Genomic DNA, 16,926 nt, shown 5'->3' with positions numbered 1-16,926 from the left:
AAGCTGGTGACTAGAGATGTGTGAGCCAGTGGATATGAAGGACAAATTTCACTAACAATATAACTGCTAAACACACCAGAATGAACAGATTTATTTTTTAATGCAACAGAAACTGGTTTCAAAATTAAAAGCATTACCTGCGCAATTCCACCCACAAACTTTGTCTTCACCACCACGTTGTCTTCATCGGATTTTTCAAATGCTGCCTTCTGAGCTGCCCGCACCAAATTGTCGGATGCTTTCTTCACTGCATTTCCAGCAATCTAAAGGGCAAATACATCATTTACAGAACAGAACAACAACATAAAAGCAATCAGTTCCTTTTAACTGGTGCAAAGACGAGCATAAACATTTTCTAATTAAATGCACACCTGTAAAGTAAAAAGCTATTGAAGATGATCGCTAATTCTCTTCATATCAACGCTTTTAAATTAACCTGCTGTGTTTACCTGCAGTCTCCTCATGGCCTCAGAGTCTTGGTCAGCCTTCACCTTACAGGCCACCAGCAGCTGAGCAGTAGAGGCTGCCACCTGTTTGGCTGAAGAGATGAGTTTCTCCTCACTGGCGTGACCCTGCACCGAGGCATTAGCTGCCTCACACAGGTTGCTAGTTGCTGCTGCTACCATACGTGCCTGTTCATGAAAAAAATAAGTTAATTTATTTAAAAGTTAATTTCTGGCAGATGTGATTGTAACCTGTGTAAAACAACACTTTTCACTCCAGCACTTACAGCAGAGATCAGCCCCTGGGACCACTGTCCATCATCCACAGCATTTGCAGGGACAGAGCCCACTTTCCCCTGAGCCACCAGCTCTCTCTGGGCAGCTGAGGCTGATTTAACCAAAGCACTGGTGGCTGCAGCAATGGATTTAGCTGCCTCTAGGATCTGCTCCTCAAAGTTCAGGGTCTCGTCTGCTTGCTGAGGGTGAAGAGAACCATTCAAATGATTAAGTCTTTCGCCAGGGTGAAATTTAAAGAAATATCAAAGTTGATTAATCCTCTACTCAAACTGAAGTACTTATCACTGGAAACAGATGAACTTTGGATTTATTACTCCGTTGAATAACATTTTGTATGCACATTTTTAGACAGGACTTGATTGATCATCAGTGACCAAGGCTGGGACACTTGGTAAGAGAAACAAAATGATCATTCATCCAGATACAGAGCTTCTTCCCAAACTGCAAGAGCTGATAAGGAGCTACATACAACAACATCAAGCAAGACTCTATAGAAAACATCCTATTATACTCATCTGCTTTTTTTTCCTTTTTTTTTTCTAAACACATACGCACACACACACTTTTCACACAAACACATTCACACCACATGTCTGTAGACAGAGCGGGACACTGTAGGAATATGTTTGATATATAGTTGGGACTGAATAACAACCTAATATATCAAACATATCAGACAGAGCCCTGCAGAGAAGGCCTCCGGTGGTGGGGGCAGGCAGGGAGGGAATAGGGAGGGCGGGGGGGGGGGGGGGGGGTTAACTGGGAGCTAGAAGACACAGACTGGGACAGGCTTAAGCTAGAACTACAATGAAATAACACAGATGGCTGGATCGGTGGCAGGGTGGGTGGTGGAGGAGTGGGATGAACAGGAGGGAGGGCACAGTAAACATGATGGTGTTTGAATTGATCTGAATGAAGAAAATATTATGTACAGTATCATGAATTTTAGTGAGTTTGTCAATACAACAAGTGTCAGCTACAGAGATCACATTAATACTTCCATGAACATGAATATGCAATTATATATATATATATATATATATATATATATATATATATATATATATATATATATATATATATATATATATATATATATATATATATATATATATATATATGCACACAGTACTGTGTAAGACTCTTGAGCCATCCCTCATTTCTTCATAACTTGCATGAAAATAGAAAATGGGTGGAAACGGGTTATTGAATTATGTAATTTAGTTTGGACTATTCTAATGAGGTTATGACCGCCTTTATTCTTCAGCACAGCCTGAACTCTCTTAGGTAAGCTTTCCTGTAATTTCTTTAAATTCTCTTCAAGAAAAGTTCTTCAGTCTCTTCTTTGGATGTTGGCTGCCTTTTGTTTTCTGTCCACATGAGACAACACTGTTCCAAAAATGTTGAGGTCCGGGCTCTCGGGAAGCCAGTCCATGACGCAGTTTCCCATTGTGTGGTTTCTGTTCAAGTATGGTTTCACTGCAATGGCATCGTTTTGGGAATCATTGTCATGCTTTATTCCTGGTATTTCATGATGGATCACAATTCTGCATTCATAATTCCATGAGTTTTGACAAGGTGGCTTACTGTTGTGAATTTCTTTCCTGACCTCTGTACATACATAGTTTGGCATACCTCAGCCGTTCGTCCTGGTTTCCCTTCGTTAAGAATGGCTTCTTGACAGCTACTCTTCTGCTGAGACCATTTCTGCTGAGGCTTCAGTGATCAGTAGATCAATCAACTGAAAGACCAGATGCCTCTCTCAGGTTTTGTGTCAGGTATTTGCTGGATTGCTCTCCATTACTTTCAGATATTCTCCATCTGCTGTAGACAATTTTTAGGCCTGACAATTCTTCTGTCCTCCTCTTGTCCAGTTTCCTCAATTTAAAACAGTGCCAATGATTTGGGAAACATGTTTTTGTAAAAATACTATTTTATACCTGTCAAAATGTGTCTTTGGCATTTTTGTAGATTCAACTAAAGAAATGGGAACAAATGGGAAATTGGAGGCCTCATCTCTTTAAAATTGGAAACATCCTGTCTCAGAGTGATGCAGAAAAACTTCTGAGCCTCGTTCTGCCAGAGGTTTCTTCCTGTTAAAAGGGACTTTTTCCTTTCCACTGTTGCCAAGTGGTTGCTCAAATTGGGTTGTTTGATTGTTGGGATTTCTATAACGCACCTTGAGGCGACACCTGTTGTGATTTAGTGCTATGTAAATAAAATCGAATTGAACAAACTACAAGTTTATGATAAGCGGCAAATAATAAAGTGCCTCAAGATACAACTAGAAATTGGTTCGTGTCTGTTATGTGTAGACACAATTCGGATTCATCATTTGAGTTAGATTCATTTTTTATGCTTGCATAATTCATAGGTCAAAAAAAAAGTTCTCTGAAAATTGTCAGGTTTCAAGACTGGCCAGAAAATGAACAAAGAAAAACTTTGAAAACCTGGGGAACTATAGCTCAAGATCAGTTAAGAAAAATATAAGCCAGGCTGCTTCTCTGAAGCAAAATTTAAAGAAATAAGGGATGGCTCAAGATTTTTGCACAGTACTGTATACAACAGCTTGACAGACAGGACAAGCAACAGAGCACCCTTTCAGTAATGCAACAAAACAAAATGTGCTATTTTGTTACCGTAAAATTGCTCCTTGTACAACTTCCAATAATAACACTGAAACTTGGATATAAACCACACAAAAAGATGTTTACAGGCATGCACAGAGCACTGTTTAGGATATACTTGAACGTATTCCTACAAAGCTCATTTATGTAATGTACAGAGCTGTAAACACTGTGCAGTCCAAAGATCAAAATAAGAAGTTTTATCTAAAAGTCAACAAATCACTTGGCAGTTACAAGGATGAGCTGTAATCTGAAAAGGTAAAATATTTAGTGCTCAGATCAAAGTGCACTCTACTCTAAATCACTAGTTTTTACATTAAATAAACTAACACATGTCCACATTACAGCACTGGTTGGCTTGTTGTTAGGTGCTGGGCAACATCATATTATCAGGTGTTTTATAGTGAGATTATCAACCACATCCAATAACATTTCAGATGCCTCCTGTGACTCTTTGCAGAGGACCTGACCTTTTATTGGTCACCATTAAATTGTTACTATATAAAAAGCATTTAAGCAAGCTGTAACAGTAAAATCACACACACAGTCAATAATAATGCTACGATAAACAAAGCGATTACAATAGGTCCTTCACACACTAGTGCTCGGGCCATAATAACACTCTAGAGGTTCTCATTTTTAGGCAATGTGTGTATATTTTTACTTTTAACAGTTACACTGTTATGTTGGTACTTTTTAATAAAACAACTTCAATTAGGTTACCTGATAAAATTAGCACCAAAGTACTCCAGCTCACTAATCTATAATTGATATTATAGAAAAGTTAGATTATCATTTTCTTTTTAGACTTAACATTCACTAAAATTGTAAAGATTTAACTAATGTGGCCAGCAGGGGATCCTGAGGGGTTTGGTTACAGGTTTTTTGTAATGTTTTTGCGGTTTATTCCCCTTTTTGCGTCTTGGAAACAACTCTACATCTTCAAAATAATATTTAATGATTTTAAAGTATTTTAGATGCTCATCACATCATCTTTGAAATTCCATATAAACATCACCTATAGCCATTAGTAAATTGATTGTTTAAGAATGATTTTCCATTCATACTTTAAATTTTCAAGTCAGGACATTTTCTTGTAACAGAGTATTTCTATCCACACATCATCTATCATGATGAAAGACTTATGAGCTTCATGATGAATATTTCTTCTTTATTTCCAGAGACTGCTGACAGAAACAATATCTTAGAAAGCTTTAAACTGTAAATAAAATGGAAAAAGGCCTTTTGGCAGGTTCTCTTTCTCTTTAACATTATGTTGACACGATTATCTCCTTCACCTCTCTCCTCATTTATTCACCATACAGTCACCCACCTTTGGCTTGGCTCTGGGTTTGAGTTGCTCGAGCTTCTTAGCTGCTGCTTCGATGGACGCCGCTGCTCCGAGCAGCTCCGTCTCTGCGATCACTGTTGGATCCTCGGGATCCACCCACTCTGAACCTGAGGCAGGCAAGCACACCCATATTCATGAATAAGATTTGAATTTGCAAACAGGATTTTATTAATGCTTCACAAAGCAGTGTTTTGACCGAACATGCTTCACGCTGTGATCCAAAGAAAACAAGTACACCATGACCACACACAGGAAAGTGTGCCATGTATCTTCACATCCCATGCATAGCTGACAACAAACCATCATTCACTGCGATGGAGACAGAGTAATGGAACATAAAAGAAAGCATGATGGATGGAGCAGATGGATGTAACTGAGAAGCCTGAGAGCAGCTGGATTTGATGAGATTAAATAAAATCGATGTTAGTGCTGAGGAGAGAAATTATTTAAGAGCTCACAACTGGCACAGTACAGAAAACGGCCCTAACTTACCTCCATCTGTAGCAAGAGAAGGAGGACAGGAATATTACCAAATGTTTGAGTAAATTTTTTTTTTTTTCCTGTTACATGAGCTTTTTAAAAATACATCCTACTATTAATAGCAATATAACATTTGTTGGGAGCTTTATTAGAAAGTAAATAAAAGCTTTACTCATATGAATTTGGGTTTATTGCATGACATCTCAAAAGGACTCCTTGTGTAACATGAGGTGATGTGTGACTGTGTGCATTACCTTTCATGGCCTCAGCAGTCTGGATGAGCTCTGTTACTGCTCCGGCTACTCGCTTGGAACAAGCTGCCAGATGCTGCTTCTGCTCTGCAGTAGGCTTCTGCAGGACCTACAAACACATGGGTGCAACAGTGTAAACTTAAAATAAACTTTTCCTTATTATTTTTGTATATATAGATACATAAATAGTGTTGCAATGGTGGATGCTTATATTAAAGATGCTTAAAGTATCAAATAATAATAATTAGCGTTTGTACAAGTCTTTTATTTTTACAGACTTGCTGGTGCAGTATTCAACCTACCAGCAGTACATGTTCCAGTAGGTCAATGTAAGCAGTTGTACACTCTGCTCCAAACATCAGTGCTCTGTTCTTCACCTCCTCACTGACCTCGGGATGGTAGGCTGCTTGCTGAAAGACACAAACACAGACATTTGTCGGTCAGAATTCTAATTTCAGTTTTTGGTTTGCATTTGTAGTGGCAAAAATGATTGATGCTGATGATGCTGGGCTCAGCCTTAAAGATGGAATACCCTGCTTAGCCTTTGCTACCACAACCAAATTCAGATAAGTGGGAAATAATGGGTAGATGGACACATTTTCTTTTTTTTTTGCAACATTTTGGAAGTACCACAATAAATCAAATTTAGACATGCATGACTTGTTTGTTGCAATAGAGCACCTTGCAGGTAGTGAGCATGTCTGACATGGCTTTGCGGCTGACGTTGGCAGTATGGATGATGTCCTCCTGTCGGCCAGAGTTCCCTGCAGCCACCGCTTTAGCAGTTGCCATGGTGATTCCTTTAGTCATGCGAATGAACTCCTCAGGTGTGGTTGTCTTGTTGGGAGCATCCCTGGATTGAAACACCTGTGGACATTTCAGATCACAAACTTAATTCAGGGAATTTTAAAATCAATAACTCCTAACTGTGGAAAAAAAATTAAAGATGTTTACTTTGTCACTCATGCGACATTTTCAATAATTACAAAAATATTACTCATCACACTTGCAAACTGATCAGTCCCCTTTCTGAAATGTGTGATGCCACCATACTGCTAACTAACGTTCACAAGCTTAGCCTCTCGACTCGTCCTTACCGACATTTCCTGTTTAATGCACTCGATTGTAGCCTCAAGCGCTCTGGTACCGCGAGTAGCTTCGTCTTCCACAGCTTTGACCGTCTTCAGCAGGGATGTCACATTTGTCACCATCACCTGGAGAAAACAGAGAACACTGTGTTCAGCCACATCCAAGCTCTGAATTAGAAATAGAGGAAGGAAAACAGGACAAACACTGACATTATGGAATATTTAAGACAACAGTCTTATTACTATGATAATATTACCAACGAGGAGGTTTAGTATTTGGTTGTGTTTTTGTAATAAACGTATATGTAGTTGTAATTTATATTTAAAAAAACATCTAGGACTGTTTATTTTAGTAACTGAGCATATAAACACATCCCCAGTCAAGATATTTCACTACACTGGTGGACACAGCCCTGACGATCATCATATATGGGTGACACACTTTTTTTTAATATATATATTTCCTTGGCTCATGTTTTCATTTATAGTTTGAACTACTTTAATTCAGATGACATTTCTATAGCTCCGTAATTTCACACTTATGTTGGAACAATGAGAGGACATAAAAACAGAACACATCCAGTTAAAATCAGCTGTAATGCACCATACTGAAAGATAGGTGGCACACAAGCCCCATAAAGGAAAGACTGAACCCCCCCCCACCACCCCACCTCCGGTCCTAAAATTGTATGCAAGGCATGTTGTGATCTTCAGAGAGACTTCATGACACTCTGTGGTGTTGCTGACTGAGAACTGACATTTTTTTTCCCAGGCTTTACAGGTTGAGGTGATAATGAGCAGTTGACAGTGTCATCGGTGAGTTATGAGCCGTGACTGTGAAAATTTACAGCGCATGTGTGCCTGAGCAAAGCACTAAGCATAATCATCTTGGTTAGAAGTATTAGACGCTTCCTGCTATCCCGAACAGCCTGACAATTTCCATTACCAAGTCTCCAGTTTAACTCTTGTGGGTGATTTTACTGATTAATGACTCGGCCTGAGTAAGGGGAGGATGTCTGCGCATACAGGATGTAGGACGGTGGAATTATTGTCATCAATTTAAACTGATGTCAGTTCCAGTTTTCCATTAGTATAATCAGAAAATATGAACATAAGAGAAACCAACAAAAATCAAATAGATTTGATTGTTTTTGTTGAATAAAATAAAGAAAATTCCAATATCCAGATTTCTATATTCGAGCCCACTGGAGGATGTTAAATTAGATGACAGTTTCAGCACTTGCAGACTGATCTCCTCACCTTCGCAGCGCTCTTTAGTTGGTACATAGATGGATCATCGGCTGCCTTGCCAGCGGCACACTTGGTGGCACTAATGAGCTCACCCAATGCCTTGGCCACATCTTTGACAGCATTTATCAGCACCACCTAGAGAAAGGACAGAAAGACACTGACTAATCACTGTGCAGTCCAGGAAAGCAGAAACACTGAAAGGTTATTGCCAGTCGCAGTTCATAATTCCATAATTCCTCCTATTAAACAGGCGCACTGGACAAAGGACAAACAGAAATGAGAGGATTACAAACACAATAATGGTCAACCTGTGTCTCGGGGTCATCAGAGCCAATGCTGGCAGCACCCAATTTGACCACATCTGTGAGCTGGGTAATGGTCTTGGCAGAAGACTGAGCAGCCTGTGCCAACTTCTCCTGACCGGAAGCTGCGCCGGACACCAGCATCTTTGTGTCCTCAACCAGAGCTTTAGCCGTCTTCAAAATGTTTTCCCTGAAACAGAAAAGGAAAGATTAAACAAGGGGGAAAAAGACATAAAAAAATCAACTGCGTGAGAACTGCTGTGAAAAGGACGCACATATTGCTGCACATCTCTTTTAATATCAAAGGCATTTCTTCATGAAAGCTTGCGCAAACATTAGGAGGATTGCTAAGGTTATATAACAAGTCATGTCAGTTATTTTCTTTCCTAAAATTGACAAAAGAGATTATAGCAGCTGCAGAGTTTCTTCTATTATTCTGAGGTAGCTGTGTGAGCTATGCTCGGAGATTAAGTGATTCTGTTTTCTTTCATCGTGTTCAAAGATTCTTCAGTGAGATACAGTGAAACGTCACAAACAACCATCTGTAAGGAACTACAATGATAATTAAGTAATGGAACACGTCTATTCTCTACGCGTTTTGCTGTATTTTTCTTCACACACTAGTATTTAACGGCGGAAGTGCTGCCTTAGAGCGGACAAGTGTGAGAGCAGGACAATAAGAGAAATGTCACTCTGTGCATTTTTCAAAGCCTTAGGATAATTTATTGTTTCTATAAGCAGAGATTTCCTCCCCGTTCAGCAGCTAATATGTCACTCTGTCAGTCTGGGATGAAAGATGACAACAGGGTGGATTTTAGACTCCTTTTGGGTCTTGTAGAAATGTCTTGCACCACTGGGTGCGTTTCAAGCACTAACCTGTGGTCGGCAAAGGACTCTTCGTTCTCTGCGTTGAGTGTGCCGGCGGACGCAAACATTATTGTGGTATCCAGATCAGCAATGATCCCAGACACAGCGGTGGCTGCTGTAATGCAAGCCTGAGTGCCCTTATTGCCTGCCTGGAGGGCTGAAAGCACCAAAGACACCTGGGAACATGAACAGACCATTAACCACACAGGAGAGGATGCTCAGATGAAGGCTTTTTTCGCCCATCTGGGATAGGTTGGTCAATTTTATGATGCACATTAATAAGGACAAACAAGTTTGGCAGTTTGCAGCAAAGTAGTGTTACTTTTGGCTCAGTTTGAGTAAAGTATATGTTTACTGGTCAAAACAGAGAAGAGCAAGTGGGGAAAAAAATTTGTGATGTTTTTGAAGTATTTCCTTCTTATGTGTAAGTGGTATTAAAAACACTGGCACGCTTGAATTATTAGAAATAACAGCTGTGAAAAGCTCAGACAAGAGAAAACTTGATAAGAAAACATGCCAAGTATGATATGTATAATAAAAATATACATATACATTATACATGCTTTGGATTCCTATAATTAAACCACACACAGATAAAACCCACCAGAGCCAAATCACTTCACGTGAACTACATCGCTAAAAACAATTTTACTCTAACATTCAATGAAAGAACAACACAGAGGAGAGTTCAGAGCGGAACATACTCGGCCAAGCAGAAATATCTGCAGCCCAAAGATGAAGCAAACAAACAATTGACAACAATTAGCCCGATGGGTTTGGGTTAATGGATGGGGGAACTAAGATAACCTGTTTTGCTTCAGTAATGGGCAGAACTATTGTACCAAAACTGGAACAAAATTAAAAAAGCACAGTGTGTTTTTAATTAAATAAGGCTGTCCCATTTTATTGACAGAACAATACCTTCTCTGTGACTGCACGGGCACAATCAATGAGCTCCCGCTTAGTAAAACTGTCAGACGGGGTGATCTGCAGAGCTCCGGCCTTTTGGACCAGAAAGATGCAGCCGTGACCAAGGTCCTGCACTCGGGTTTTGATCTGGAAACCAATCTGCAAACACAAACCAAAGCAAGAACATAAAGGAGGTGGGTTTTTTAAAATAACAAATAATAGTTAAAAAAGTATGTATGTATGAAAAACACATTTATGTTCCTGGACTAGAGAAGCTTTGCATGATTATACAGGTCATGGTTCAGCCCCTCAGTTCATGTATTGTTTGAAACAAGCTTTTTTTGCTCTATTCCCCTGCCCTTCAAGCCAACTTTCATCTGACTGGCTGCCCTTTGTAAATAAGATTTGAGCAGGTGGATGGAGCTTCTGTGTTCACAATGCACACAGCCAAGAAAAAAAACAAAAAACATAACAGAGTGTTTAGAGAAGCCTGAAACTGGAGTTTTGATGAAAATTCACCTACAGTAAATATATTTATATATGAATAACAGAAAATAAGGAAGAGCACACTAGGTCCTCTTTAAATCCACAGCAGCCTAAAGGTCACAAAGAGAAAATTCCCATATTGAAGGAGCAGAGCTCTTCTGTAGGTAAAAACTGTTTTCAGAGTCCTCCTCACCTCCTCTGGTTCAGCTGTGTGAGCAGCCAGTCGTCCCTGAACAGCGAGCTGGCTGTAGTCCACAGTCACCTGTGATGCCAGGGCTCCCAGCTCATCTGGACAAGTCACTGATTTACTCATCTGATAAATGGAGGGAAAAAGAAATTTGGCACTAAAAAACCCAGATTAACTTTTCTTCAACAAACCATCAAAAGTCATTAGCGCATAGTAAAATCAAGGCTATAATCACAAGGTTACAAAAGTGATCAAATGAGAGGATGAAAGTAGAGATGGGACAAATGGAGAACATTAAAATAAACGAGGGACTGCAGGTAGATAAATCATTTTATCAGATCTTTGGATTCTCCCAGGTAGATAAAATCATTAAATCTGTCTCACTTACTGACTATGCTATAAAATGCTGTGAAGTCAAAATCAATTTTTCTTTTATAAATGAGCTTGATTCGCTTCGATTTAACCAACTAGTCATCTCACAAAGATGGAGAATTAGGACCACACAACAGTACAATTTCTACTAACTGCAGATGGCTGATAAACTACAACATCAAAGTGTGGATTATTAGAAAAAAGCTTGATTTCAGAATTGACATGTAAATCAAAGTATTTCGTTTATAATCAACAATAACCCATTCGTAGGTCACATGTGTACTTCAGGAACAAAAATGTTAAGAGTTATTTTGAGAGCTTACCATTTCCTGAGCAGTGACAGCAATGGCTTTAGAGTATTTCACCATACTGGTCTGGTAATCCACAAATGAGCCCTCAGGTTCAGGTGGTGTACCTTCATCCAGCTAAGGAAAAACACACATCAACACACAGTTAAAATGCCACTGCATTTTTTCATTTTAGGCACCATCGGTTTGTCCTTCGCGAAAGGAACAAACATCTTCAAACGTGAAGGAAATCAATTTTTCAGCTCTTTAACTTGTAATGGCACGTTAGATCTAATCTACCCTTCAATTATACCAATTCTGCCAGGTGTGCAGGCATCAGCAAACCGACATTAATGCAGCTTTATATTCAGGGAAACCCTCTGTATGAATGATAAACACTCATTATGAATTATCCACTCTGTAATTACAGCTTTAAAACCGCATCAACCCCAAAAACATTTGATCATCAGCTTGCAGTTCAAACATTATACGTTTCTAGCATTTCTGCCAAATTAGACTACTTGTAATATCACGGAAAAGGCAGAGAAGACAAAGGAGATTCCAGAAAAACATGCTGGTACTGCAAGATAGCATAATACTGCAAGTGCATGATGTTTGCACCTCCTGCTGATAGAAATAATACGTTAAAATCTGCAGCCTCGACTAGGTGACTCAAAGTTAATCAGAAAAGCTGTTTAAATCACCGCCGCTAAAAACCACAATGGAGGGTGACCATTACGCCAATGGGATTACTGGGGAGGATTATCCCCATTTAATCAACTACACTGACTGACACACAGACAAAACACGCACCTGCATGCTCAACATGTACTAAAAATGAACCATTTTCATAAATTATTCATGACATGCCACACAAAGTTGATGCAAAGATGCTGTTCCCTCTGGTGAAGCCACACTCCTGAGACGCTTCTTCACCTTTGCAATGCTCCTCACTCAGTACGGAAAGGAGAAATATAATTAGCTGATGCTAGCTGCTGCCTGTACTCGAGATAAAAGGCTTTTTCTTGGTTTTCAAGCCAATAGTTTCACTGTTAATTGGAAAGATAGGTCAAATTATCTGACTCCGAGTAAGAATGGCTGCGCTCACAGTCAATGTTCCTTTGCTTCAGTTGCTCGTGATTTGTATTAATATGTTAATCAGTGACTTTTAAATGACGCCTGGGAAACATTATGGTTGTAATCAAGATGTTACACAGAGCAACGGGAAGTCATGGGTCAAATGAAGACAAGAAAAGAATAAAACTTTAATTAGATGATGATTGCTCTGTAGCATTTGCTTTCATAAGACAACTTCTGTTATCACTATTAACTTTGAATCCATTTACCACACACTCAGTTTCTTTATAGCATTCTGGCTTCTGTAGGTGGGACATTTTTCAAAACAGGATGTTTCCCACTACGCAGGTTTAAAAATTCATACTAAAATGGACTATAACTGTGTAATATAATATCAAGTTGCTGCATTTTTAGTTTTTAGTCTACATTTAATTTTCCATGCCTGTTTTAGATGTTGGTAACAGGGTGGACAGCAGGTGGTTTTGCTCATTGTAAGATAATGTTGGATGATGTATTATCTGACTAGCAGCCATGCTGTCTTGCAACACAATTGAAGACAGAATAGAGCTGTCAATCACCACGTAGTTGGTGATGAGCTGAAATAGATGATGGTGAAATGCAGACAATCGCTGATGCGGACAAAGAGCTTAAAAGTGGAGGGTTTTTTTTTTTTTTTAGAGCTGCAGTAATGTCTGTTATTTATGAACCAGAGAGTGCAATTTAATTCACCCAATAAAACTCTAAACATATCTTTAAATTGGTGCAGATGTTATTCTGTGGCTTCTGATCCAAATGACAACACACCGTAACCGGCTGCACTCACCTTGGCCATGGCATCTGCGATCGACTCCACCATTCCTCCCACCATTCCCACCTCACTGGCAGCTTCATTAAGTGTCACCATGATGTCATCAACCGCCTCCTTCATGAGCTGAGCTGCCTCTGCTATAGCATCATGGGTATGGGATGCCTGTGAAATGTGACATAGCACGAGCACATATGAAATATACCCCATTTTCAGAGGTTTAAAAATGACCTTGTCAAACTAACCCATATATCAGGATATCAGGATTTATTTGCCTTGAGTAACATTTCGGTTTTTTGCAATATGTATTTGGAACATTATCCATTTGCACTGAAACCGAGTCACTTTTGCAGCGTTTGGCTGAATCTGAGCAGAGAGTATAGCTCTGTACACTATAAACACTAGCAGCCAAGACATACTAGTACCCATGCATGTCCATGTCATAACATTGCCTGTAGCATGTTTGACAGATAATGTGGTATGCTTTGGATCATGAGATTTGTTGGACGTGGACTAGCACGAGGCGAGCGCCATTTGCCCATCGTATTATGGTCAAATACTGCATTTTTACCTGAGGTTATTCCTACAGCTTATAGCTCTATGAATTTGAGCTTTTGTCACCCCCCTTTTCCATCTGAGGAGCAGAGTAGGCTGTATTCTCTATGTCTGGTGCAGTGTTTCATACCTATATTGACGATACTCAGTGTGATGAATTGTTGGTCTGCTTAGTTAATCCATCCAGAGGTAGTACTCCATCTAAACAGAGGCTCTCCTACCGGATTATGGAGTCCATCTCCCTGGCATATGGTACAAAGGGACTCTCTTTTTTTCCTCAAAGTGTGAAAGCACATTGCACCAGAGGAATGGCATTCTCATGGGGTCTTTTTAGAGGTGTTCCTGTAAATGATGTTTGTGCTGCAGTTACTTGATCATCACTGCACACTTTTGTTTGGTTCTATCATTTGGACCTGGCAGTCCCGTCAGTGGTTCATTGTGTCCTCTCGGCTGGGTCTACCGTGCAGTCGGATGATGGTGGTCTGACTCTGGTTCAGCGGCTGCTTTGTGAGGTGTATATATATTTGATACTATGTGTGTACAGAGTGAATTGCCTGAAAGGGTACAAACTGTTCTGTCCTCAACTTCTGTTCCCTGAAGGAGAGGAATTAGATACACCACCAGTTGCCCCATTGTGCAGCTGGGCTCGGTGAAGAGCGGCTATCAAACTGAGGGATGACTGTGATGATAAGGGTGTATTATATACAGGGAGGGCCTCGCATATGTCACATATCATTTACATTAATGGCGTGAACAGAAGTGTCTTCAACCAGGAAGTGTTATATCTCATCCTATATGTGTTATATCTTCTTCAACTCCTTCAGGGAACAGATGTTACTGACATAACAGTTTGCTTCTTTCCTCCATTTGGTTTCATCTGTCCAAAGATTTTTCTTTTTTATTTAGAGATATACAAAATCTTGTCTCTGAGTGTAACCAGTGGTTTGCACTTTATTGTAAACCCTCTTTATTTCCATTCATTACGGCTTTTGAAGACAATTATGTGCTTACCAAGTGTTCAAGAATTGGTTAGATGCTGTGAAACTGTTTTACTTAACCATGGAAATAATTCTGTAATCAGACCTTTTTGTGCTGCCGAGCTGGTCAGTGTGCATTCATTATTTTAAAGAATTTAGCAGATTATTAATTTGATTACTCCTATTTCTTCTGGGATTATTTACTTATTTTGTTTTTTCCGCCAAATGTCTGTAATTCCAAAATGGTTAATGCAGAAATTTTGTAAAACCCTTTTAATTAAAGCTGAAAGTCTCCACGTTCATCGTATTTTGATCGACTGATTAAAACTGTGGTGGCACACAGGCGTAAAAGGTGCCCGTCTCTCCCTCGCCACGCATGTGTGATACTCTTTTGCTCCCATTGTTTGGGAGGAGTTAAAAAGGCCTAAATGATGACACCCTTTGCTCCACCCTTTTGACACATCATTGTGTATCATAAGTGTGCAATAAATACAGTTAATTATACTTGTTGATGCACTGGAAAACTTAATGATGGAGATCACTTTCCAATATGTGTAAAGGAAGCAAAGGAGCACTTTAAACAAGGTGCATAAAGCATAAAATGGTCGTGCCTTTGGGTTTCCTCCACCCTCTTTGGCAGCATAGAGCATTTGCAGAGCCGACTCAGCCAGAGTCTTTGTTTGGTCCAGGAAAGTCATCTGCTGCTGGTGGTCCTTCAGCTTGGACGCCACACCCACGGAGGCCTTGATCAGTGGCTCAAAGTAGCCAGCCAACTGAGTCACCTGAGGTAAAAGAAAAGTTTTTAATGAGTCCAGAGAAACAGCACGAGTCAGCACTTCAGCCTACATATCGCTAAGTGTCATATTCACACGTGAAGAAGCACGGTTTCAGAAAATGAGCAGCTTCTCAAATTATTTCAAAATGGTACAGTCATATAAGTGTTAAACCTTTTATACATTTCACTTACTGGGCACAATTTCAGGCCATTAAGCAGACTGTTTGGTGTGCAGACAGAATAAAAAGGAATATGTTGCAGTAATAATCTTCTTTACAACACGTGAAGAAATGCCGATAAGTTTGCAAAGATGGACAGTGACACAGAGCATGTGGGAGGTGAAAGTTTACTCATATAACAGTCAAACTAACCCTGCTGCTTGAACAATGCATCAACTTTTTTCCCCCAAAAATCACTATTATTTAATGATAGATAATGCTGAGATAATTATAACACAGCTAACATAAACATATAGGCAACACTCCTGCCACTGAATCCTGCTGCTGACAAAGTACAACTTTGTTGCTCCACAGTTGGAGTATAATAATAATTAAGGCACTGCCCTATATACCTTGTGTCCTAGTTGGGAAGCTTCGCCCCTGGCAGCAGTGGAAACGGGGTCAATTAAGTGGCCAATTTCCTGCACGGTGGACGTCAGTTGCTCTTGTAGTGCCTGAAGAGAGGAAATAAAAAGAAATTGGTTTTTGTGTTGCTTTTTATGGGAGACAGAGGTGCATTCAAAGAAGGCAGCTGGGACCTGCTAAAAAGCAGGAAACATAACAGAAGGATAACTGCCCTGAGCTACTCTGACTTTTAATATGCGAGCTTAAACTTTTTATTATTTAGCAGGTGCCAAAACTTCCCCATTAAAGCCAGTGTCAGGGTGTTAAACATAAGACTCACATTCTGCCCATACTGTGCTGAAGGACTACTGCAAGAAGAACTACTGCCATTCAAATATTTTGTTACACTCAAAGACACAAAAGGAAAAGAAAGAAATAATCTCTAGTCTCTCTTGAATGGTCGGAGAGAAGGACAAGGACAGAAAACCCAATTAATACCACTAAAAATAGGCTCAAAACCGACAGATTTAGCATACAAAAAAAGTGGGAAAAGTGGAAGTGGGAAAAAAGAAAAGGCAAACAGAGCAGATTAATATCTACGCAAGTAACAAAAAGACAAATGAAAACACAGACAAAGTTTGTGTCTGCAAAGATTCGGAGCCATCTTCCGATGGCCGCTTACCTCCAGTGAGATGTCGTCTCTGCTGGGTAAGTTCTGGCTGACAGCGGCCAGAGAGGCCTGCTCAATGTCCCGGATACATTTGTTGATGTTATCGATTGACGAATCGCACTCCCGCTGGCCTGGGGCCTTGTCCCTGCAAACAGGAGAGGAGAAAAAGAGAACCAGAAAGACAAAAATGAGTAATGAAGAAAGGAAAAGACCAGAAGAAGAAAAGTTAAAATTGGAATTATTAAAACACAGACACATTGCAGGATTTTCATCCCCCCCCTCCCCCTTTCTCTACTGGCTTCCTCG

At 39.8% G+C, this 16,926-nt stretch overlaps 1 protein-coding gene across 1 annotated transcript in view; it reads right to left on the bottom strand.

Moving 5' to 3' along the window:
* LOC146525896 (talin-2-like) overlaps window positions 1–16,926 on the bottom strand; it is a 101,508-nt gene that overhangs the window by 3,319 nt on the left and 81,263 nt on the right. The window contains 18 exon segments of the mRNA XM_085164291.1: window positions 138–263; window positions 450–632; window positions 731–919; window positions 4,701–4,825; window positions 5,453–5,558; window positions 5,752–5,859; window positions 6,131–6,316; window positions 6,547–6,663; window positions 7,798–7,923; window positions 8,097–8,280; window positions 8,967–9,133; window positions 9,879–10,025; window positions 10,546–10,665; window positions 11,235–11,336; window positions 13,099–13,245; window positions 15,224–15,394; window positions 15,959–16,060; window positions 16,633–16,765. Of these exon segments, the coding sequence (XP_085020417.1) occupies window positions 138–263; window positions 450–632; window positions 731–919; window positions 4,701–4,825; window positions 5,453–5,558; window positions 5,752–5,859; window positions 6,131–6,316; window positions 6,547–6,663; window positions 7,798–7,923; window positions 8,097–8,280; window positions 8,967–9,133; window positions 9,879–10,025; window positions 10,546–10,665; window positions 11,235–11,336; window positions 13,099–13,245; window positions 15,224–15,394; window positions 15,959–16,060; window positions 16,633–16,765 (2,539 nt within the window).

Source organism: Neolamprologus multifasciatus, chromosome 1 (assembly GCF_963576455.1).
Source record: "Neolamprologus multifasciatus chromosome 1, fNeoMul1.2, whole genome shotgun sequence".
Lineage (NCBI taxonomy): Eukaryota > Metazoa > Chordata > Actinopteri > Cichliformes > Cichlidae > Neolamprologus > Neolamprologus multifasciatus.
This window is presented reverse-complemented; position numbering and strand designations above follow the sequence as displayed.